Genomic DNA, 25,671 nt, shown 5'->3' on the forward strand with positions numbered 1-25,671 from the left:
GAACATGGCAACATCCTATTTGATTGATGAAGAAGATTGGCGTCAACCCATCATAGAGTATCTTGAACATGGAAAGCTTCCAAAGGATTCTCGTCATAAAATTGAGATACGAAGAAGGGCAGCACACTTCATTTATTACAAGGGAACTTTATATCGCCGTTCTCTTGAAGGGCTCTTCCTTCGATGTCTCGGAAAGGAAGATTCGGTAAAAGCTCTAAAGGAAGTACATGCAGGTGTTTGTGGAGCACATCAATCGGGACCAAAGCTTCAATTCCAGCTAAGAAGAATGGGCTACTACTGGCCTAAGATGATCCAAGATTCAATAGACTATGTGAAGAAGTGTGAGCCTTGTCAATACCATGCAAACTTCATACACCAACCTCCAGAACCTCTTCATCCAACTGTGGCTTCTTGGCCTTTTGAGGCTTGGGGACTCGATCTGGTTGGCCCCATTACACCAAAATCATCAGCAGGACATTCTTATATCCTAGCAGCAACAGACTATTTTTCAAGGTGGGCTGAGGCCATTTCATTGAGAGAAGCCAAGAAGGAGAACGTGGCAGACTTTATTCGAACACACATCATCTATCGATACGGTATTCCACATCGAATCGTGACGGATAATGGAAAGCAATTCTCCAATAGTATGATGGACAAGTTATGTGAAAAATTCAAATTCAAGCAATATAAGTCATCCATGTACAACGCAGCTGCGAATGGACTAGCAGAAGCATTCAACAAAACATTGTGTAATCTTTTAAAGAAAATTGTCTCCAAGTCAAAGAGGGATTGGCAAGAAAAGATCGGCGAGGCATTATGGGCTTATCGAACGACTCATCGCACCCCTACAGGGGTTACACCATATTCGCTTGTTTACGGTGTGGAGGCTGTCCTTCCTCTCGAAAGGGAAATTCCGTCACTAAGAATGGCAGTACAAGAGGGATTGACTACCGAAGATAATGTGAAGTTACGTCTTCAAGAATTAGAAGCACTTGACGAAAAGCGATTAGAGGCTCAGCAAGCATTGGAATGTTATCAAGCGAGAATGTCCAAAGCTTTTGATAAACACGTTAAACCTCGCTCCTTTCAAGTCGGTGATCTAGTACTTGCCGTAAGGAGACCGATCATCACAACAAGGCATACAGGAAATAAGTTCACACCTAAATGGGATGGACCTTACATTGTTAAAGAAGTTTATACAAATGGCGCATACAAGATCGTTGATCAAGACGGACTACGAATTGGCCCAATCAATGGTAAATTTCTTAAAAAATTTATGCTTAATTTTGTTAGGTAAAAAAAAAAAAAAAAAAGTTGAACTACGTTATGACTTGATCCCTATATTATAAAGGGTACGTAGGCAGCTTAAGGAAAACCTTAAGCCCAGTCCAGCAAAAAAAAAAAAAGTTGAACTACGTTATGACTTGATTCCTATATTATAAAGGGTACGTAGGCAGCTTAAGGAAAACCTTAAGCCCAGTCCAGCAAAAAAAAAAGTTGAACTACGTTATGACTTGATCCCTACATTATAAAGGGTACGTAGGCAACTTAAAGAAAACTTTAAGTTCAGTCCACCATTATAAAAAAAAAAAAAAAAAAAACCTTGAACTACGTCGTGAGTTAATTCTTTTCTTCAAAGAGTGTTCATCTCTACTAAGGAATCATAACAAATTGGGGCAAATCCCTAAATTCAAGATGTTCATCTCTAGTAACAATGAGATGAAATAAATTGAAGATGTACAAACTCCGTGCAAAGACTATGTACAAGTTGAGTGCATGTAAAAAGAAAAAAAAAGAATCTCAAAATCAAGCTCAAAGGCGTCATTAATGATCCCTCATATTCAAGCATAAAGGTTTCATTGATGATTCCTTATATTCAAGTTTGAAGGCTTCATCGATGTTGCAGCTCCAGCTCTTTGAGAGGATAATGATGGTACAACTTCGATAAGACGACGATCGGGCAGCTCTGCCTTCGCCTCTCCAAGATGAAAACGATAGTGTAACATCGTTTCTGCCTCTTGAAGAAGATGCATACAATGCTAAAGCTTTAACCTCTGCTTCATCTTCAACTTATTGCAACCGAGAGGATTCATCTTCATCTTCTCCTAGGAAGCGCAACCGAGAAGATTCATTTTTATCTTCTCTCAGGTGTAGCAACTGAAGAGGATTCATCTTCATCTTCTCCCAAGTGCTACAACCGAAAAGGAATCATCTTCATTTGCTCTAAGGTGTGGCAAGTGAGAGGATTCATCTTTTTCTTCTCCCATGTGTTGCAATCGAGAGGATTCATCTTCATCTTCTCCTAGGAATCGCAACCGAAGAGGATTCATCTTCATCTTCTCTTAGGTGTTGCAACCGAAGAGGATTCAAATCCTCTTCTTCTAAGTGTTGCAATCGAAGATGATTCATCTTCATCTGCTCTAAGGTGTCGCAAGTGAGAGGATTCATCTTTGTCTTCCTCCATGTGTTACAACCGAGATGATTCATCTTCATATTCTCTTAGGTGTTGCAACCGAAGAGGATTCATCTTCATCTTCTTCTAAGTGTTGCAATCGAAGATGATTCATCTTCATCTGCTCTAAGGTGTCGCAAGTGAGAGGATTCATCTTTGTCTTCCTCCATGTGTTACAACCGAGATGATTCATCTTCATCTTCACCTAGGAGTCGCAATCGAGAAGATTCATTTTCATCTTCTCTCAGGTGTAACAACCGAAGATGATTCATCTTCATCTGCTCTAAGGTGTCGCAAGTGAGAGGATTCATCTTTGTCTTCTCCTATGTGTTGCAACCGAGAGGATTCATCTTCATCTTCTCCTCAGAATTGCAACTGAGAAGATTCATCGTCATCTTCTCCTAAGAGTCGCAACCGAGAAGATTCACCTTCATCTTCTTTCAGGTGTCGCAACCAAAGAAGATTCATCTTCATCTTCTTTCAGGTGCCGCAACCAAAGAGGATTCATCTTTATCTTCTTTCATATGACGTAGCCGGAAGGATTCACCTTCATCTTCTTCTAGGTGCTACAACCGAGAGGATTCATCTTCATCTTCTCCTAGGAATTGCAACTGAGAAGATTCATCTTCATCTTCTCCTAAGAGTCGCAACCGAGAAGATTCACCTTCATCTTCTTTCAGGTGTCGCAACCAAAGAAGATTCATCTTCATCTTCTTTTACGAGTTGCAACCAAAGAGGATTCATCTTCATCTTCTTTCATATGTCGTAGCCGGAAGGATTCACCTTCATCTTCTTCTAGGTGCTACAATCAAAGAGGATTCATCTTCATCTTCTCTTATATGTCATAGCTGAGAAGATTCATCTTCATCTTCTCCCAGGTGCTGCAATCGAAAATGATTCATCTTCTCTCATATGTCATAGCCGAGAGGATTCATCTTCATCTTCTCCCATATGTCATAGCCGAGAGGATTTATCTTCATCTTCTCCCAGGTGCTGCAATTGAATAGGATTCATCTTCATCTCCTCCCATATGTCATAGTCGAGAGGATTCATCTCCTTCCATATGTCATAGCCGAGAGGATTCATCTTCATCTTCTCTCATATGTCATAGCCGAGAGGATTCATCTTCATCTTCTCCTATATGTCGTAGCTGAGAGTATTCATCTTTATCATCTAACAGGTGTCGCAACCCGGCCGATGGAATTCATTTTCATCAGCTCTAAGGTGTCGCAAGCTAGATGATTCATCTTCATCTTCTCCCTGGTACCACAACCAAGAAAGAAAAAAAAAAGGAGAAGTAAGAAGAAGAATGAAGAAAATGATGAAGAAGAAAGAAGGAAGAAGAAAAAAAAAAAGCAAAAAGAAAGAAGAAAAAGAAGAAAAAAAAACAAAAACAAAAAGAAAGAAAAAATAAAAAACAAAAAGAAAGAAGAAGAAGAAGAAAACAAAAAAAGAAAGAAGCAAAAGAAGAAAGAAGCAAAAGAAGAAAAACAAAAAGAAAGAAGAACAAGAGGAAGAAAAAGCAAATGAAGATTGAAGCCCGACGATGACAGAGTCGATCTCTCCAACTAGGGCGATAGACCTGACGGCAAAAGCCCGATCGTCCCTAGAAGAAACTCAACAAAGTCATTTATGCAAACGAAGATCGAAGCCCGACGATGACAGAGTCGATCTCTCCAACTAGGGCGATAGATCTGACGGCAAAAGCCCGATCGTCCCTAGAAGAAGCTCAACAAAGTCATTTCTGCAAACGAAAATTGAAGCCCGACGATGACAGAGTCGATCTCTCCTACTAGGGCGATAGATCTGACGGCAAAAGCCCGATCGTCCCTAGAAGAAGCTCAACAAAGTCATTTCTTTGCAAACGAAGATCGAAGCCCGACGATGACAGAGTCGATCTCTCCTACTAGGGCAATAGATCTGACGGCAAAAGCCCGATCGTCCCTAGAAGAAGCTCAACAAAGTCATTTCTGCAAACGAAGATTGAAGCCCGACGATGACAGAGTCGATCTCTCCAACTAGGGCGATAGATCTGACGGCAAAAGCCCGATCGTCCCTAGAAGAAGCTCAACAAAGTCATTTCTGCAAACGAAGATCGAAGCCCGACGATGACAAAGTCGATCTCTCCTACTAGGGCGATAGATCTGACGGCAAAAGCCCGATCGTCCCTAGAAGAAGCTCAACAAAGTCATTTCTGCAAACGAAGATTGAAGCCCGACGATGATAGAGTCGATCTCTCCAACTAGGGCGATAGATCTGACGGCAAAAGCCCGATCGTCCCTAGAAGAAGCTCAACAAAGTCATTTCTGCAAACGAAGATCGAAGCCCGACGATGACAGAGTCGATCTCTCCTATTAGGGCGATAGATCTGACGGCAGAAGCCCGATCGTTCCTAGAAGAAGCTCGACAAAGTCATTCCTGCAAAAAAAAAAAAAAAACAAAAACAAAACAAAAACAACAAAAAAAAAGAAAAACAAACAAAAAAACAAAACAAAACAGAATAAGAAAAAAACACACACAAAAAAAAAAAAAAGAGAAAGGGAGAAGAAAAGTTTTCTATACCTTTCTGCTGATTGGATGAGGAATAAGCGTTGGATGAGGTATAAGTGAGTAGGGTATGAGTCTATTTATAAGCCCAACAAATCCAATTCCTAAAAGGATTAGGAATGATATTTAATTATTTTTTTAAAAAACAAATCCAATTCCTAAAAGGAATAGGAATGATTTTAAAAATATATATATATATAAAGAAAAGATAATCCAATTATCTTATTTTATTTTAAATTATTTCTTTTTTTTTTTTTGGATAAATCTCAAGTTTAACTTTTATTGAGATATTTAAAATATTTAAAAAATGTTGAAATTATCATGAATTTAAATCAGAACCATAAATCCAACTTTACCTAAGATTGAGGACCTGATTTTTTTTATCTCAAATTAAAATTGGTCATTCCAAATTCTTATGCATCCCCAAGATAAATTAAGGTACGGTAGAAACCTTATCCTTATTTCAAAATTAAAATTTTGGTTATATTCCAAATTTTACTTAAAAAAAAAATCATCATATTAAATTTTTTTTTCCCTCAAATAAAATTAAGTGGGAAATAAAACTTTGAATTTTTTTTAAGGTTTGGCCATATTCCAACCCTTATTTTAAATTTAAATCAAACTCACGTACTAAATTCATAGTTTGATTAATTTGATATGTTGAATTGAGTAAAAACAAAAAGGCTCGTACTTTGACTTCAAATTTATTTTTTCCGAGATTCATTCACCCATATACGTGCATAAATCTCGAAAAGGGGCATTTGTTGAATAAGAAATTTTGAGACCAATCACAAGTTGCCACATCATTTATTAAGTTAATGATGGAAAGTACAAATAATTAAATTTGGGGACTAATTAAAATTGACACATGCTCCAAATTAAAGAGTTAAAATAAATAAATTGGTCATTCTAAGAATGCCACATGTTTTCATATTAATCGTTGGATTAAGTTAATCATTTTAGTTCAATTAAATATTATTTACTTGGACTAAGTTCAATTAAGCCAAAAAATAAGCTTAATTGAGCCCAAAGACTAAATATAACCTAAGTCCATATGGTTGAGCCCATGGGTCTGGTCCATGGACCAACCAGGTTCAAACCCATAAAGCCCACCAGTGAACTCTATAAATAGAGGAATTCTCCTCATTTGTAGGGGTTGGAAAATTTTGACTCTAGAAGATCTAGAGAGAATTCTTCCAAGAGCTAGAAGACTCCCTAACTTCTGAAGTTGACCACCCTCGAAGATTGAAGCTGCTTTGAAGATACAAACTTTCTTCCAAGACTCCAACTTCAAGAACATCACGTGCTCCGCTTCCTCAAATCAAGCGTAAGCATTCAACCAACTTGAAGAACATCACGTGCTCCGCTTCTCCAAATCAAGCGTAGACGTTCAACAAACTTCAAGAACATCACGTGCTCCGCTTCTCCAAATCAAGCGTAGACGTTCAACAAACTTCAAGAACATCACGTGCTCCGCTTCCTCCAAATCAAGCGTAGACATACAGTTGAGAGAGAATCAGAGGATCAAATTCTAGAGATTGAACCGCATCGCATCAAATCAACAAAAATACAACATCAACCCAAGTTCAAGTCCACGAATTAAATTTCTCCGGAAATCTCGTGCGAACAACATTATGACAGCATTTATTTTCACTGGTAAACTTAGTTACGTTGGCTAGTGGAAAACATGAAGAAAAATCATAAGGCTCATGGGTTTGAAAGAAGACAGTAAACTACTTGATAAAATTTTAAAGCTCTTTTCTTTATTTTGAAATTTTCAGTAAGAGAACCACTCACTGCTATGATCGACCAGTTTCCTTGTTTAGCTTCCTAGGCCAAAGTCTCCTTGTCTGTTTCAGAATCTTGATCGGAATGAGTTCGTTCCTCATCTCGAACCTTGAACTTTCTTGTTTTCTCTCTTAACAAAAACTACGACAAATTTGGCCTTCTTTGATCCAGTTTTCTCTCATAGAAAAAGGTACCTCTGGCCACCTTATGTTCCCTTAAGCTCCTACTAATTGGCATCTTCAATTTTTTAATGTAGGAGTGAGAATTTGAATCTGGGACCCCTTGTCCACAAATATATACATGTGCCAATTGAGCTAAGCTCATGTTTTACAACTTCTACAGATTTTAAAAACCTTAAATTATAAACTTTCAATTCAACTCATTAAATTTGAACATAATAACTAATTTAATTTTGATAAAGTCACTTATTTCAATCTAATTGTAATTACAACCGTTAACTTTTTAAAAAGTAATATTGTATTATGGATGTATAGACAGTAATGTTAACTTTTAAAAAAGTAATATTCTATTATTGATGTATAGACAGTAATAACTGAAAAAAAAAAAGTAAAGTTTTAAGAATATTATTGATGAATATCGAGTTTTCTAATCCCGTTAACAAAAATTCAAATTTCGTGCTTCCTGGCAATGTCTATCAAGATATCATTTTTTTTATAGGTCTTGCCCACGATCTTATCCTAAATCCAGGATTATAAATTTTTTTTCTAGATGAGCAATGCCCATCAAGATATCATTTTTCTTGATGGACCTTGCTCATGATTTTTTTTTGTCTTTGTCCATTAAAAAACCTTAGACCCATCAAGAAATCCAAAACAAATATATTAATTTTTTTCGATGATTGTCATTGCAAATCAAGAAAATTCATTCCTTGATGAGCCTCGTCCATCAAGGAAACCTATCTAACTTGATGGGCATTGTCAATCAACTAATATATTATCTTTGATGTTTATTATCCATCAAGAAATAATTTTCTTTATGTTTGTGGACCATCAACAAAATTAAGGAAACTTTGCCCATCAAGGAAATAAAAAAATCCACATTTATTTACGCTTTTTGTATTTCTTCAACAAAATAAAGGGACTTTTCGAAATCAAAATTTGTGTCATCAAGAAAGACCAAATGTATAGCAGTGAAAAATAGGGTAAAAGTAATCTCAAATGGCTCGTCTCTATTTATAGACTTTCGTAGGCGAGCCTTTCCATACCGAAATGATTTCTCTAACCGGCAACAAAAAATGGTCCAACCCTAAAAAACCATGTGCCTCTATCACCCCTTATCCTGAGCTTGGATTGGGTGGTTAGGTCTCATCAATCGTTGACCTATTCATACTTGTATCACATCACCGCCTCTATGTGAAGTAGGTTAACTTATTCGTTTGATTATCATGCACCCTCTCCGTGTAAGGGTTATGTTGCATAACTTATTCGTAACTTGCATTTTACTAACATGAATATTTTCGCGCAATACTTTTATCGCAAAGTCTTCATTGCGTTGGTTATATGCAATCAGGACCTTACAATAAAATTTTACTAATCTATGTATTTATGTCACGTCCCGCCCCAAGTGTCACTCCATACGACCAAGTGGAGACGTGTCACCTAGACATCCATCGCATTCCTCTCCGCAAGATGACACGTGAATGCCTAGTAAGCAAAACAACTCCCTTCACTTGTCTCTTTGCAAAGTTCTTTACTTGAACTTTGAAAACCTTCACAACTCTTTGTAGCGAAAAAATAACTCTTAAACTTAGATTTGTTGTCTGGTACTTAATACTTAGCTCTAACAAACTTTAGCTTCTAGGCGATAAGCACAAAAGATAAAGTACAGTGAAATAAAATAACTTCTTCTTTTTATTAACTTAACATTTTACACAGAGTTCTCAAATTAAAAATTCATTTTTTCCCTTTCTTACATAGAAATAAAAGCAACTCTAATCTACACGCCTTCTTTCTTCCACCAAGGTGTTGCTCTTCGCGCGAAGGTGTTTTGGAGCATAAGACTTTTTTTTCTTCACCGCCAAACATTGCTTCTTGAGATGGAGTACCTAGAGGTGTAAGGAGCTAATTTCTTCCTTCACCTCAGTCACACAACAACCCAACTTGAGGACAACGTTGGGCTTCCTTTCCCTGACTTAGTTCTTTGGCTCTCTTGCTCCCTGGGATTGGTCTTGGTGTTGCACTTGTTTTTCTTCTGAATTGGGTCATCTGTATCAAGTAGTGATGCGCTTAACAACCTACTTCTTGAACATGAGGTATAGTGACACGACTCTCACACCATATAAGCTTACAAAACCACCCTGTCTTCCCCTATTTGCTTGGCTTCAACGCCTAACAACTTGGGGAGAGAAAACTTAAAACCTAAGTCAAAAGAACTTAGTGAGTGATGAATTTAAGAAAATCTTTCTTGGGAATACAAGAAATTCTAATAATAATAAAAACAAGGTCAGATCACAAACATATGATTCTCATCGCATCCAACCACCATCACAACAAGCATAATAAGTTCCACGCACTTAAGTCATCTCACATTTCAAACTCATCATTGGGACCTAGAATTCTTCCCTTGCCTGGACTTGAGATTCACATTCAACTAGCGTCATCCAAGTTACCTGGGATTTCCACTAGTGTCTCCACATTCAATCTTTTCCTAAGACCTGAGATTTAAATTCAACCAGAGTCTCATACATTATTCCTCATTTAGATCTGGGATTCACATTCACTAGCATCCAATGTCAAGATTTCATCACAACTCACTATGACCTGGGATTCACATGAAACTAGCGTCACGTGAGTTACCTGGGATTTCCATTAACGTCTTGTGATAGATCATACCACACCACAAGATACAATCCATACAATTAATAATATGAAAGTATTAGCTCACAACTTACTCCTAACGCATATTATCACATAAATAACAAAGTCGTGCAATAAGCATAAATACGAGGTTACGAAAAAAATATTGGTAACACAACATTTATAAAACATTTATTTTAAATACATAGATCATAAATACAAATGTTTTCGTTATAAACAACAATTCGTTCGTACAAAAATACTCATTTTACTTTATGAAGAATCACTCACAAACATTTATTCATTTAAAGGATCACTCACAAACATTTATTCATTTATATGGATCACTCACGAAAATACTTAGCTTCAACTCCTTCCTTCTTTGCTTTCGGCTTTCTCTTCTCGTCTAGTGGTTCTCTAAACCGACCATTCAACACTCAAAACTTCTCCTTGTTTTTATCAGAAAATCTAACATCTCCAGCTCCTTTTACCTTTGGCTTTTGGCCCTATTTATCAGGGGTGCAAAAAATTGAACCAAATGGACGAATCGAACCAAACTGACTCAGCTTAGTTCGAGTTGGATCAGTTTGAAAGAACAATAGTACCAAACAAAACCAAACTGAATTGGTTTTGGTTTGCTTGCGGTTTGGATGTGGTTCACACAATTAGGTTAAAATTAAAGAAAAGAAGTCGTCAGTCTTTCTCTTCATTCTTCGCGGGTCTCCTTCATTCATCTTCATTCTCTGTTGGTCTCCTTCATTCATTCTACATCATTCATGGTTCTCCTCTTCATTCTTTTTCATTCTCCTCCGTGGGTCTCCTCTCATTCTCCGTTAGTTTCCTTTCCTTGGTAGCCTCTGAAGTCAGTTTCAATTTTCCTCCAGCGTGGGTTGAAGCTTGTTAGGTATTTGACAATTTGACAATATTTTTAATGTAGATATTACAGTTAATCTTGTTCAGTTAAATTCCCATTTGAATCCTAGTTAATCATGCTATTTTTATGTAAATTTTAGGATTAGTTTGATTTACAACACAGTAAGAGTAAGAAAGGTGTTTTTGTTTTCAATTAGGTTAAAATGACAAAAGCATAAACAAAGGCAAGTGAGAATACGAAGAAAGAAGAAGTAATAATATGAAAAAATTAATAATACAAAGAGGATATTAATAAATCGCAAAGAAGAAAAAAAAAGAAGTGAAAAATCATCACAAAATCAAGAGCAAATTTGTCATCTATGAAAATAATTTAATATGTTACTAGTTCTATAGGCTTTTTACTAGTTTTATAGGCTTTTTGATTTTGTTATTTTGTTGATAAATTATTTTATTATTTGAGTGTTTTTGTTATATTTATGAAAATGAGATAGAAATGTAAAAGCAATCTATGGTAAGGGTTTGTATTAGAGAGAGTGATTCGGGAAGTGCGGTGTGTGTTCGATTCAACCTTCATTCCTTTAAAACTGTTAAAGAAAAAGGGAAAAAACAGAAGGGAAAAAAAACAAAAAAAAAAAACAGAAATGAAAATGCCGCGTTTTTCTGTGGTACCATTGGAAAGAAGAAAAATGGGTAAAAAATTCCATTGAAATCTCCCTAAATTTCTCCATCCTAAAAAACTCCTAAAAAAAATTAAGAAAATTACAATTTCTCTTTCCCCCAAAAAGAATGATAGTATTGTAAGTTCCAAAATCCCATGGCCTCCTCTTCATTAATCGCACATAGTTTGTCCTGTTTCATTCCTCAAATTCATTCCCCATCTTCTCTCGCCGGGTCCTTCAATAACCTTGGAGGACCCAGCGTCCTCTAATTATTACCCTTCTTTTCCCCCATTTTTTTTTCTTTCTATGAAATTCTTCTTCTTCTTCCATGAATTATCTGCTTCTTGATTTTAATTTATTCTTCTTTTTTTATGGTTGTTGTATTTTTTAAATTGTTCTTTTTCCAGATTGTGGGATCGGATTGAAGGAAAAAGAAAAGAGAGTGGGTGTGTGTAAAAATAGAGAATGATGAGTTGCTTTCCGTGTTTCTCGTCTCAGAAGAGCAAGAAAGGGATCGATAAGAATAACAATAACGACAGTTCAGGCTCTTCTTCCTCCGGCCACCGTACTCCTCCTCCGCCCCCCAAGTCCCCTGGTTTGTTCTTCTCACTCTCCACCCTTTCCAAATCTTTTGATGCTCTCTCAATTTATGTTTTCTTCATCTCAATTTTTTTTTATGATACATTATGTTTCTACCTAAGGTAATGTTTGTGATGTTGATGCATATTTATTATATTATAAAAAAATTATAAAAACCAAAAATCTAAATCAGTAAATACACATTCTATTTTGTTTACAATATAATGGAAATACTCAACTTTCGTGTTCACGTTGAAACCATATAAGTGAAAAAAAATTGATACAAAAATTGTCATTTTTAGAAACAAACAACTATAATGTTGCTTTTAGAACGTGAGTAGGATATTGAAAAAAAATAATTAGAAAGCAAATAGCAATTCATAAGCTAAAATTTCAAATCTAGAAAATTATTTAAGCAAAGATCTACTAGATACTATTAAAGGCGATCTATTAGCAATTTTTTTAAACCTTGTAAATTAATGATTATCCATATAACCATAAGTGCATTTTGTATTTTATGTGATACTATCTGGTTAATGTAAATAAATATTCAGCTTATATATGGATTATTAGCTATGATTTAACTGCCTATATTTTAATTTTCTATATTTTCAATTATTGTTTGCCTTGCAAGATTGATCAAATTACAGTATATAATATTTCCAACTCAGTTAACAAAATAAAATTATTTTTTCAGAAAATTACGTTGCACGAGGAATTGAAATAATAACACATTGAAAAGATAAATTTTAATATACTCAAATGAAACATAATTTTCATAAATTAATAGAAATTAGATCAATTGAAACTTTCAAAGTATAAAATTTAAAATATAACCCAAAGGTATAGAATTATATATTAATCCAAATAAGAAAAAAAGCTAAGAAAATGGATAAAGTGTCATTTCATGGGGAAACCCCGAATTATAAAATTTTGGAAACTTTCAAACGATATCGAATATGAATAATGGTACCATGAAATTAAATAATAAATTTTGTTACGAAGGAAGTGAGTATTTATTCAGTTTCGAAGATCCAGGCTTGAATTAAACAATCTTTTTTTTATTTTCTTTTAACAGAGGTTACCACCAAATCAAAGCCTGCTGAGGAAATCAAGGACAAACAACAAGAAGGTGAAAAAATAGATGCCCAGACCTTCACTTTCAGAGAGCTAGCCACTGCTACGAAGAATTTCCGACAGGAATGTCTTTTGGGTGAAGGTGGGTTTGGGAAGGTCTTTAAGGCTACCCTTCAACCAAGTGGCCAGGTAAATAACCAAATTCTACCTTCTCATCTTTTTCTGATCTTTTTCTTCGATATTCACCCCGTTTGAACCAGCTTATATGCATTTCAATTAACCTCACTTAACAATATATTCAATATTTTCTTATCTAAGTGTCAAAGAAACTCCTAAAATATTATAACCTATGTTAGGTGTCATCCCTCTTGTAACCACTAAACTAGATTAATGAGGTGTTAATCAAGAATAACTTGAGCGAATAAAAAAAAGTATTTTATCAATTATACCAAACAGATTCTAAATATTCTAATATTAATATTAATGTTGCTGAACATATTTAAAGTTCATTTCCTATATTTATAATATTCTAAGGGGGAAAATCTTCAGAAATTGTTTCCGTTGTGTGTTTGTTTAGGTGGTAGCTGTGAAGCAGCTCGATAGAAATGGGCTACAAGGAAACAAGGAGTTTCTTGGTGAGGTTAAGGCATTGAGCCTTCTGAAGCATCCAAATCTTGTGAAGTTTAATGGATATTGTGCAGATGGAGATCAAAGAATTTTGGTGTATGAATATATGCCAGGAGGTTCTTTGGAAGATTGTCTCTTTGGTATGTACAAATATCCCACTATAAATTCAATTCTCTAAACTTATTATAGTGAATTGAAAATTTGCATATAGTTTAACATTATTTACCATATGATTAAATGGTTTTAGTTAAATTACAAATTTTCTTCCTACTCTTTAGAGAAAGTTAGACTTCAGTCCTCGTGGTTTCAAAAATTAGAATTCGGTCCCCTGATTTGATAAAACCTCATGAATAGTCCTGATTTGATAAAACCCTCCAAACTAAGCCATTCAGTAGGGACTATTTATGAAGGTTTGATGATCCAACGAGGGCTAGATTCTAAACATAAACCATAGGAACTAAATTCTAATGTCTAGTAACAAGATAAATGTAGATGGATTGATTTAGCAGGCCGTGTAAAAGAAAATATTGAGCTGTAGAGTAAAATAAAGTATTTCATGCAACATATTTTCTTTTTGAAGTAATACGTCAAACCTTTTTCCATCAAAATATCTAGTCTGCTCAAGCTCTTGTTATTTGTTTGCCACATTATTTCAAATAAGCTGCGTATGAAATACACATGTTTCATTAGTACTTGTCATTAAAATTTGATGTTTTTTTTCTAAAATTTAGGAACTGAAATATGGATTCAATAACTATTCTATTGTTTAGAGAAAATAATCTTAGGATATCATTCCCATTAGAACTGTGTGTACATGTATTCCATTCTTTTATGTGCTTTCTTGTTTCCAGCTAGTTTGAGAAACTACTGTCTAAAATTTTATACATTATTAAATGTCATCGAACTATGCTTCAATATTGACAGCCATAAAAGAGAATCGAAAGCCAATGGATTGGTTTGTTCGTATAAAGATAGCATCAGGGGTTGCAAATGGATTGGAATACCTGCATGACCAGGCGGATCCTCCCATAATATTTAGAGACTTGAAGTCATCAAACATCTTGCTAGATGAAGATTTCAATCCAAAGCTTTCTGATTTCGGGCTAGCGAAGCTTGGCCCCGGTGGTGATAAGTCGCCATTGCCGTCAAGGGTCATGGGGACCTACGGCTACTCTGCTCCTGAATACACAAGAGGTGGTCAGCTCACTTCCAAGTCTGATATTTACAGCTTTGGAGTTGTTATGCTTGAACTCATTACTGGAAGAAAAGCCATTGACACTACAAAGCCAAATAACGAGCAGAATCTTGTTACTTGGGTACGTTTTTTTTTTCAATTTTCAATTCGTAATGTGTTTTAGAATTTAAAGTTAGTTTAGTTTCATGGAAATCATGGGTCCAGTTTTAAAAATTATTTACCTTTTGCTTTTTAAGATATGTTTCATAATTATTTCATGCTTACTTTCTGTTCCGAGAAATTCAGTTTATTAACACTGACTTGACTTGTGTGTTTCGAAAGAGCAATTTAAAAATCTAAGCCAAATTTTGAAATCTACATAAATTTTGTTTTTAAATTTGACAGAAATGCACTCTCAAGAACTGGCAAAAAAAGCAAGCATAACTTTTATAACTATGAAATTGAAATTTTAAGCATTATCAAACAAACCTAACTTTGTTAAGAATTACATAGCATAAATTCTTACTTTCAAATGGTGGATATGTGAGCTACTTTTAATAATTTGAAGTTATTAACGAGATTGAGTAATCTATAAAAACAAAAAATGAACTCACAATATAGAGGTATTATCCTTATGTTTTGCCCTAGAACTGACCACTTTGAAGCCATGGCTATGTAACAGGCACAACCATTTTTCCGAGATCCAAAGAGATTTCCAGACCTGGCCGATCCACTCCTTGGGCGGTTGTTCCCGGAGAAAGATCTGAATCAGGCCGTGGCCGTCGCCGCCATGTGTCTACAAGAGGAAGCAGAAGTCCGTCCTCTGATCGGCGACGTCATGACAGCTCTCAGTTTCCTTTCCACAGTTCCGGACGAGAATCTCCGTCCACTCCCTTATCCGCCGGAACCAGAACCAGAACCAGAACCTGAGGAGGAAAATCGAGACGATGATTCCTCTTCAGAATCTTCAGATTCCGATACCGAATCTCGAAAGATCGGGAAGGACAAAGACTGCGCATCTGCAAATTTCACAAGCGCAAGAAACCACGAAACAGATACCTCCTCAGATGATGAAGACGAAGGAGAAAAAGAAAACATCAAGTCAAGCAAAAAAAAACCGAAAAACAAAGAATCTGAACAGAAAAGAGTGGTATTCAAAGACGACATACAGCCACCAGCTCCAAATCACACTAGAAAAAATAGCTCCTCATCAAGCGATGGAAGCTCTTCACCTAGAAGCAGCAACGCATCCGAAAATAGAAGAATCGACAGCCTTGAAAGTATCAGAGATTCAGAAGGAGGAGATTCATCGTTCAAACTGCAAGATGAACCTTCCGATGTTGTAAATAGTAACGATTCTACATTAGAGCATATCAGCAGTAGGGAATCGCATACTGGCGATGAAGAATACGAAGCACATAACGAATACAGCAGCGATTCTGAGGAAGGCTCCGAACACGGTGGCGAAGAAGAATGAGAAAAATTGGAGGGGAAATTTGGAGAACACCAAAGAGGGGGATAATGTTCCAATTTTTTATTTTCTCGTGAGGGGAAAAATGCTATTTTATTTAGTAGCTTTGGAGTGTTTAAAAAAATATCACTCTTCATTTAAATTCTTTTTTTTCTTTTTCTATTTATATCTTATAATTGAATGTCGATACGTCATAAAATTTATACCCATTTTAAACCCAATCAAATAACTAAAAAAAATGAGTTAAATTTATTATATAATTTTTCTTTTTTTTTTACATTATACAGACGATATGTGTTAATTAGTTTAGCCATGCTTTTATTAATTAGTTCATAATTAAATTTATGAATGACTTTTTAAATTGGTCTTGTTATATACCAAGTCTCTCAACTCAATACGAGTGATGTGTCATAGTTATACTTGTATGGGTGTGTTGTCCAATGTTTAACCTTATGTATTCCATTTTTCATGTTAGTTTACTTTTCTTGTAATTTTATGCTAGTGTGTGGCTTCTCTCCATTTTTCATGTGCAGCAATGTCATATCAAAAAGAAATATATTTTTTAATATAAGATCGGTTGACAATCCTTCCTATTTGGAGTTGTATATTATCTAAGTTGTTGTTAACTCTTTCTTGCTTGCAGGCCGACTTGCTTGAGGGTTTTGCACTGCTACTGCTTCATGAGTCTTAAGGAACTGTGATTGTAACAATTGATATTAGGGTCAATCAGGCTTAGCGTTGGAAAAAAAAAAAAAAACATGTTAGCAATGAAACAACCGGGCGAATCCAACTTTAAAACACTAGTTGAGATGGACAAATAGAAGTTCTATCAAGAATCCCTAGAAACTCAAGGTAAGATATTTATGGGGAGATTGATGGAATTGATGTGGTCTACTAGGACAATGCCTTGCAGGTACTCGTCGGGAATTCTCCAATTTTTCTCCAATTAGACAGGGAGTGAGAAAATCCTTGTGAGATAAACAAGGATGAATAATGCATTTTCCATCTCTAATAGACCCCCTCCGTGGTTAGCTTCTATTTAGTGTAGTTATCTTATTGTTATATAAATCTTACCTTAAAACTTTAGTTTGCTTGGTTTTTTTTTTAAGATAATGAATATAATTATATTGAGTATTTAAATTTAAATTATATGGGTGAATAATTTGAATTAGTTTATTTCTTTTTACTAAAAAAAGGTTTGATTACTATTTTAGGCCAAATTTTCAGCCATTTATCTTTAAAATCAAATGTTATGTAAAATTAACCGCAATAGAATGGTTTAATGGTAGAGTTAATTATTTCATTAGAATTTGTACACGTTAGTCGTTTAAATTAATAGGTTAGTTTTCCTGTTAAAAAGAATGGTTAACTTTCATACATATAACAAACAACCAAAATGAAAAAAGTTGATTAAGTTGACCATTTATCTAAATATTTTAAATTTGTCATTCCTTTTTATCGTCTTTCTTTCTTTATGATTATGTGATTTTATTATCTCAATCGTGTCTAAAAAAAGTCGTTTAGATTTGGATAGCCAAATTTAAAAAATCGTATACCAAAATTCAAATCATTTTGTATAAAAAAAATATTTAAAAATAGTTTATCCAAATTTAAACTATCCAATCTAAATAATGGTCTAAATCTAAAAAATATAGTTTAGATTTGGCTATTCAAATTTAAAATTAAATCGTCAAAAGAATTTTGAAAAAAAATGGTTCCAAATCTAAACGATAAAAATAACCAAATATATTACCATTTTTTGTATTTCTCATTGTACGCTAGTCAGGTTTTTTTATTTTCAAAATTGTGTTATAGAGTCAGAATGTTTTTTCGTTTTTGTTATATTTTTTAAAACACCTCTAAAACTAATTAGTAAAAATTACTTATGGTGATGGAGAATGACATGAAAAATTATATTAATATTGCATTTTGAAAAACTATTTATTAAAATAATACATTTTAAAAACTATTTAGGATTGCCCATTTCTTTTTTTCTCTCTCCTTAGACTCACCCATTTCTTTCTTTCTTTTTCATTTTTCATATACTTTTTTTTTTTTTTTTTAAATTACATTAGATGACAAAATAATTTAGAAAATCAGTCCACCTTTTTTTCGAATTGCAAATATGACAAGTAATTAATGATATCAGACGACAACCAAAGGGTTATCAGAGGGTTATTAGAGAGTTATCCGTATTTAAATTTGTTACTTTTGCAATTTAGAAAATGTAGTGACATGGTTCCTATCATCATTTTATTTTGCTATTTTTGCAAACACCCCTTTTATTTTTCTTTCTGAAAAACTAAATTAGTGTTTTTAATTTACAACTAATTTATTTTTCTCTCTTATGAAAAAACCTATTTTTTATGGAAAATTGGTTCAATTTTATTGTTATTGAAACTTATTTAAAATGTTTGTTCTTTGTATTTTTAAATTGATAGAACATGTTTGCCTAATTAAAAACTTATTAAAAAAAAGTTCGATGAGGGTACAAATATTTTGTTAGTTTCATGGTTGATTATTCGGGGTATGATCATGTTTGTCTAATGCATCACAAGTCTGATTCTCTTGAAAAGTTCAAAGAATATAAAGCTGGAGTTGAGAATGAATTAGAGAGTATATGGACTTGCGATTCCAAGACTATTTTGATAGAACATGAAATCCAATCACAACTCTCTACACCAAATACGCATCAGCAGAACGATGTATTAGAAAGAAGAAACTAAACCTTGTTGGACATGGTTCGCTTTATGATGCGTTTTGCTCAACTGCTAGATTCGTTTTGGGGATATGCTTTAGAGACAGCTATCTATATTTTGAATAATGTTCCCTATAAAAATGTTTCATAAACACCTTATGAGCTATGGAAATGGTGTGAAGGAAGTTTACGTCATCTTAGAATTTGGGGATGCTCAACACATGTGTTGGTGCAAAATTCTAAGAAATTGGAACATCGTTCAAAATTATGTCTATTCATAGGTTATCCAAAAAAATCAAGAGGTGATTTGTTTTATGATCCTCAGGATAATAAAGTATTTGTATCGACAAATGCCACATTGTTAGAGGAAGACCACATCTGAAATCATCAACCCCACAGTAAACTAGTATTAAATGTGATTTATAAAAATGCTACGGATACATCTAGTTCATCAACTAAAGTAGTTGATAAAACTAGAAAATCTGGTCAATCACATCCTTCTCAAGAGTTTAGAGAGCCTCGACGTAGTGGGAGGGTTGTTTATCAGTCTGATCGCTACTTGGGTTCAACTGAACCTCAAGTCGTCATACTTGATGATGGCGTAGAGGATCCATTAACTTATAAACTGGCAATGAATGATGTGGATTGCGACCAATGGATCAAAGTCATGGACCTCAAAATGGAGTCTATGCACTTTAATTCTATCTGGACTCTAGTAGATCAACCAAATGGCGTAAAACCTATTGGTTGTAAATGGATCTACAAGAGAAAACGAGATAAAGTCAGTAAAGTACATACTTTTAAGGCTTGACTTGTGGCAAAGGGTTATACCCAAAGGGTGAGAGTAGATTATGAGGAAATTTTCTCTCTCGTTGTCATGCTTAAGTCGATTAGAATATTCTTATTCATTGTCACTTTTTATGTTTATGAAATTTGGCATATGGATGTCAAACCACTTTTTTGAATGACAATCTTAAAGAGAGTATCTATATGGCTCAACCAGAGGGATTTATACAACAGGGACAAGAACAAAAGGTTTGTAAGCTTCAAAAATCCATTTATGGATTAAAGCAAGCATCTAGATTATGGAATATAAGATTTGATATTACGATCAAGTCTTATGGTTTTGAGTAGAATGTTGACGAACCTTGTGTTTACAAAAAGATCAACAATTCTATTGTAGCATTTTTAGTTTTGTATGTCGATGATATTCTACACATTGGGAATGTTGTAGGTTATCTAAATGACATAAAAAAAAATTGCTAGCTTACGCAATTTCAAATGAAATATTTGGGAGATGCACAATACGCTCTTGGGATTCAAATTGTTTGGAACTGTAAGAACAATATACTAGCCATGTCTCAAGCACTTATATAGACAAAAGGTTGTCTAAATATAAAATGTAGAATTCTAAAAAGGGTCTACTATTGTACAGATATGGAATTCATTTGTCAAATGAACAATGTTCTAAGATACCTCAAGAAGCTGAGGATATGAGAAATATTCCATATGCTTCCGCTGTTGGAAGTTTGATGTATGCAATATTATGTACTAGACTTAACATTTGCTACTCAGTAGAGATGTTCAGTAGATATTAGTCCAATCTTGAATGTGATCACTGAACAACTGTTAAGAATATTCTAAAATATCTTAAAAGAATAAAAGACTATATGCTCGTGTATGATACAAATGATATAATCCTTACTGGATACACTGATTCTGATTTTCAAGCTAATAAAGATGCTAGAAAGTCTATATTTGAATCAACATTCACTTTAAATGGAGGAACAATAGTTTGGAGAAGCATAAAGCAAACTTGTATAGTCGATTCTACAATGGAAGCTGAATATGTAGCAGCTTGCGAAGCGACAAAGGAAGCAATATGGCTAAGGAAATTCTTGACATATCTGGAAGTTGTTCCAAATATGCATCTGTCAATTCACTTTATACTATGACAACAGTGGTGCAATTGCAAATTCAAAAGAACCTAGACGCCATAAACGAGAAAAACATATCGAACACAAGTACCATCTTATCAGAAAAATTGTACATCGTAGTGACGTTGTGGTGACCTAGATATCTTATAAGTAAAACATTATTGATCATTTTACAAAAGCCCTCACAGCTAAAGTGTTTGATGGTCACCTACATAGTTTAGGTCTACGGTGTTTGTAAACTAGGACAAGTGGGAGACATATTGGATATGTGTCCTAGTTTTATTATATTCATATGTTTATTGTACTCATATGTTTTTTTACCTCTCATAGTTAAATTCAACTTTACTTTATTCTACTAGGAGTTTTAGTCCAAGTGAAAGTTTATTGGAATTTATGTCCTAAAACTCGTAGTTTGTAATCATATTCTATAAAAGTCATTATTGAGAAATTATTAGTGACTTTGAATACTACAATCTTAAATCCAATAAACTTAGTCTCAAGGCTATTTTGAGTAAACTTGAAATTTATGTAGAGACATAAACGTGTATCAAGTTAGAGTATATAATTTAAATAGTCTATAGTTATGAATAAAGGTTCGACGCCTTATTAAGAGAAATTATGGATGTGACTCGCTTTTTAGTTAGTACAAACGAGGTGATCCTAAATCGTTCGTGTAGAGACACGAAAGTGGGAGCATCTTGTGTAGAGTTTTTACATAAGACTAAACCATGAAATAGTTACTTTTACGTTATAACACAATTTACTGTTTAAAATTGACTATTTTGATTATTGATGACCTAGGTAACTTAATCTTAATCTTGAGCCAACTATGAACTTCTGTTCACACAAGATTATCTTTAGATTTGTATAGGTGAAGGCAGCTCATTAGTGTTGGCCCAATAAGCCTCCTATTTTAGGGGTAAGACCGAGTGAATAGTTAAAGACATAAGGTGCAAGATGAAATTCACTCCTCTGTTTTAGGGTTAGTAGATAGGTTGTTCCCTTAATGATTGAATCCAAATATTGAACAAGGGGTCTCACCCTCTCATTGGCTCGAGAGGGATTCAGTTTATAGGTTGGACTTTAAACCAATTGTTCAATAGTGGATTAGTGAGATTTAAGAAGTAAGATGTAATCTAAGGGGTAAAACGATATTTTGATTTAGCTGAGCTTACAAACAACCAGTGAATGATTAACTTACTGATCATGGTTATATCAAATGATTAACTTACTTGATCAGCTTTTCTGCATCGTAACCCATTTTATATATTCTTACTTGGGCTCAACAACTGATTACCTATGGGAGAGAAACTTAAACACGTAAGTCAGATACTTAAGGGGCATTTGGGGCGAGGAGTGACTTATAATAGTTTCGGGATTAGTTTGTATTTGAGATGTAAACTATTATAGTGTGTGTTTGGGGTGCAAATTATTATAGTTTGTGTTATTATAGGTTGTGTTTGAGGTAGAAATTATTACGGTTTGTGTTATTATAACCTATGTTTAGGGTAGAGATTATTATAATCTAAGTTTTTTAGAGATTATTATAATCTAAGTTTTCCACTACTCCTTTTTTGCCTACATATACATGAAATACACAGTTTTCTTCAATTGTGATTTTATGATGTTCAAACTTGTCACTACTCATTTTTGCCATACAAATATATATGTAGCTTCAAACTTGGCCCTACTCTTTTTTTGCCATACATATATATGATACATAAAATACACATTTTTCTTCAAATGATTTTATGTCACATTTTTCTTCAACTCATTTTTATTAAATCTTGTTAATTTGGATGTTCATTTCATAAATTTAGCTTGAATCTTTATTTTTCACTATTCGATCATATCATCAGTATAAGTACCAATGATAAAGTATATCAGTCTAGTATAAGTTTATCAATGATGATAAAGTATATCAATCGTAGATTTTGACAGTTAACTGATATCCACAAGAGCACTACATAATGCATAACCATGTTAATTTAGTCACTTGGATTTACCTTAAATCGTTCAAATTCGCAAACGAAAGAGAGAGAAATGATGACTACTTTAATATTAGTTGCATGAAGTAGAAATTCAAGAAAATACATATTCCTTAATATGACTAATAAAAAACAAAAGACTAATTGTTTTTGTTCGAGAGAATTTGGAATTAAAAACATATTAGTAAAAGAATTAGAATCTCCTTCGAAAGCTAAAGTAGCCATAAATGAAATTAAAAACCCTCCTAACCAGTAGGTGTTTTTGACACTTTAAAGCATGTTTGACACAAATTATAAAGCAAATTATAAAGTTTAGTGACATCTTCTATAATTTAATCTAAACTAATCCATTAGGATTATATACGTTTTCATACTTAGTTTAAGGAATAAAATACAGACATGTCATTTTGTTGATAAAACTTTGATAGTACTTTCGTGATGCACAACAAAATAGCCATCATATTTAAAAAAATCTGTCAAGCCTCATCAAATTGAGCATGAGAGGGATAAAATGGGTTCTCTTTGATTTCTAACCATTTCTATCCAAAACAATTACACCTAAGCTCTCGACTCGTCCGAGTGCGAAACACGCTCTTCCTTGTTTATCATCTCATCGACAAATCCCGCCTTTTTAACACTCAACACTTCACTTCCCATTTTTCCCTCCCTCTTCATTCTCGCTGTTTCTTATCCAAATTTCTCGGCAGCCATTAATGTCCAAATTCCTGCTCTCTCACGCTCATCTTCTCACACTTCCCTCCAATCACCGTTCCTTTTCTCTCAACCATGGCCTCCTCCCCATACGCTCAGTCCTCTCTGCTCCGGACAAGCGAGGTAGAAAGAAGCGCCAGTCTCGCCACCAACAACAATTGCAACCAAAGGACAATGATTCCACTTCACTTGAGAACTCCCTCCGCTTCACTTTCATGGAGGAACTCATGGACCGCGCTAGAAACCACGATCCACTTGGTGTTTCTGATGTCATTTACGATATGGTTGCTGCTGGATTGAGCCCTGGACCTCGCTCCTTCCATGGATTAGTTGTTTCTCATACTCTCAATGGCGATACTGAGGGAGCGGTGAGAACTCACAACCTCTCTCTCTCTCTCTCTAATTCTGTGTTTGTTTGTAAATTTGTTCTTAATGTTGTTCTTGGTTTTGGTGTGTTTTTAGGCAATGTAGTGGAATTGTATACGTGCAATTGAAGGTCTAGTGCTTAAACTTATTCCCTATTCCTTCCTTTTTCGTTATTGGATGTTTTGAAGTTTAGGATCTTTAACCCTTGTTTTCTCTTTCCCGTTTGTAAAACTTAGCTTATCGGTGTCTTAATTCGATGATGAAGTTTTCTCCTCTAATATGTCCTTTGCATGCTCACCTGGTTAACAGAAGGCAGGGAAATGTATAACGTTGACTGTATTGAAGTCTCTGGTCTATTTGTCTATATGCGTGTGGGTGTCTATTCTTTTATTGAATCAGGTGTATCTGTACTCTTACTCCATCCATTGTCATGTAGACGTGTGGGATACATTTTTTTCCCTAACAAAGTAAAACTTGTTTTGGTCCCATTGTAATTTTTGTTTACAAATTCTCAGATAGATATGTATTTTTCTAAATCTTATGGGTATGCTGACTGCAGATGCAGTCTCTGAGAAGGGAATTAAGTGCTGGACTTCTTCCTCTCCATGAAACGTTTGTTGCATTAGTTCGGTTATTTGGTTCCAAGGGTCTTGCTAATAGAGGCTTAGAAATCCTTGCCGCCATGGAGAAATTGAATTATGACATCCGTCAAGCATGGCTCATTCTTACTGGTAATAGCCTGAACTTCCAGTTGAGAATGCTCCTAATAGATACTTTTTAGTTATGTTTATATTTATGTCTTAGTTGCATGAATTATTTTGACTAGAGGAACTCGTAAGGAGCAAATATTTAGAAGACGCCAATAAAGTGTTCTTAAAAGGTGCCAAAGCGGGTCTCAGAGCCACTGACAAAATTTATGATCTTATGATTGAGGAAGATTGTAAAGCTGGAGATCATTCAAATGCCTTAGAGATCTCATATGAAATGGAGGCTGCTGGGCGGATGGCAACGACCTTCCATTTTAATTGCCTTCTTAGTGTCCAGGTGATGTTTCTTACTATTGGATCATTTAATGCACGTCTTTACAAATACAGGTTCAGTGATTTGAGGCTTATATTTTTAATTAAGCAAGGTAGAAAGTGAACCTTATTATAATGGTTCTGGTAGCGTGCTAATATTTCTATATGTACATTCTTCTTGGCTTTTTTAATTAAACTTCATGGGTTGGTGTCTAGCAAGAAGAAATTTTTATATTCACATGTGTTACTGTTAAGATTCTAAACCTGAAATTCAGAAAAATCTCAACAAGAGCCAAAATAGAGACAGTGCTCTGAAATAATATATTGATATCAAAATAAAATGTTCTAACACAAATACAAGAAATAAAAGCAACAGTGATTATTCAATAAAGACAACTCAGCTCTTTTGAGAAGGTTGGAATTGAAACATCTCACAAAGGCAATAACAACTTTTAACCAAAATCAATACCTAAAAAAACCCAATCCCCAAAAACATTCCCTATTTATACTTCCTTCACGGGTCGTGCTATTCTCTCCTTGGTACTGTGCATTCCTCTTTTTACCCCTTCTTTTATATGTATGCAGAATTGGGGCTCTAACATTACCGCTCGACTCAGATTGCACCTTGTCCTTAGGGTGGAAAGATGGGAACTGTTGTTTCATTAGGTGTACCATCTCCCTAATTGCCTCACTATCTAGCAGTCCCTTTCATTTCACTAGTCATTTGTTTGCTGCAATTTCTTCGTTCCATCTAATTTCCAACACTGACTTTAGCCTCAACTGTAGTTCAAACTCCTTGGTCAGCGCCGGGGAATGATTGTGCACCTATGATAAGAAACCCTTGGGAATTGGATCTAAGAACCATGTTGAAAAACAAGACCCAAAGAAC

General features: G+C 34.5%; 2 protein-coding genes and 1 long non-coding RNA gene across 6 annotated transcripts in view; 2 read left to right on the forward strand and 1 right to left on the reverse strand.

Annotated features, from left to right (window-relative positions):
* Nucleotides 1-8,640: 8,640 nt before the first annotated feature.
* LOC116403651 lies at nt 8,641-16,176 on the reverse strand. Of its 3 annotated transcripts, none has more exons than XR_004216402.1 (5): nt 15,762-16,176; nt 15,207-15,611; nt 14,423-14,597; nt 14,012-14,079; nt 8,641-9,165 (listed from the first exon to the last, which is right to left on the reverse strand). It is a non-coding gene; the product is annotated as an uncharacterized LOC116403651 (long non-coding RNA). The 3 variants fall into 3 exon arrangements; XR_004216401.1 differs by having other exon boundaries at nt 9,335-14,079; XR_004216400.1 differs by having other exon boundaries at nt 9,264-14,079.
* Nucleotides 11,564-16,231, forward strand: LOC101210108 (probable serine/threonine-protein kinase PBL25). The gene is made up of 5 exons (XM_031884957.1): nt 11,564-11,730; nt 12,793-12,980; nt 13,369-13,558; nt 14,343-14,734; nt 15,275-16,231. Exons 1-5 carry the CDS (start codon nt 11,601-11,603, stop codon nt 16,067-16,069), a joined length of 1,695 nt encoding a protein of 564 aa, XP_031740817.1. The 5' UTR covers nt 11,564-11,600; the 3' UTR covers nt 16,070-16,231.
* A 6,998-nt stretch (nt 16,232-23,229) lies between these two features.
* Nucleotides 23,230-25,671, forward strand: part of LOC101209618 — a 41,078-nt gene continuing 38,636 nt past the window's right edge. Inside the window, exons 1-3 of one of the 2 annotated variants that reach the window (XM_011661941.2) lie at nt 23,230-23,765; nt 24,323-24,494; nt 24,590-24,807. In XM_011661941.2, coding sequence (XP_011660243.1) covers nt 23,400-23,765; nt 24,323-24,494; nt 24,590-24,807 — 756 coding nt within the window. In that variant the 5' untranslated portion in view covers nt 23,230-23,399. Of the gene's footprint in view, nt 23,766-24,322; nt 24,495-24,589; nt 24,808-25,671 lie in introns of those variants that run through there. The other variant, XM_031885093.1, reaches the window with a different exon arrangement.

This window comes from Cucumis sativus, chromosome 1, assembly GCF_000004075.3.
Source record: "Cucumis sativus cultivar 9930 chromosome 1, Cucumber_9930_V3, whole genome shotgun sequence".
Classification (NCBI taxonomy): Eukaryota; Viridiplantae; Streptophyta; class Magnoliopsida; order Cucurbitales; family Cucurbitaceae; genus Cucumis; species Cucumis sativus.

Excerpts from the sequence above, each read along its gene's own strand:
- LOC101210108 (XM_031884957.1), top strand. The coding sequence starts at position 11,601 with ATGATGAGTTGCTTTCCGTGTTTCTCGTCTCAGAAGAGCAAGAAAGGG. Across the intron at positions 13,559-14,342 it reads TTTGGAAGATTGTCTCTTTG|CCATAAAAGAGAATCGAAAG; the intron begins GTATGTACAAAT and ends CAATATTGACAG. Across the intron at positions 14,735-15,274 it reads AGCAGAATCTTGTTACTTGG|GCACAACCATTTTTCCGAGA; the intron begins GTACGTTTTTTT and ends GCTATGTAACAG.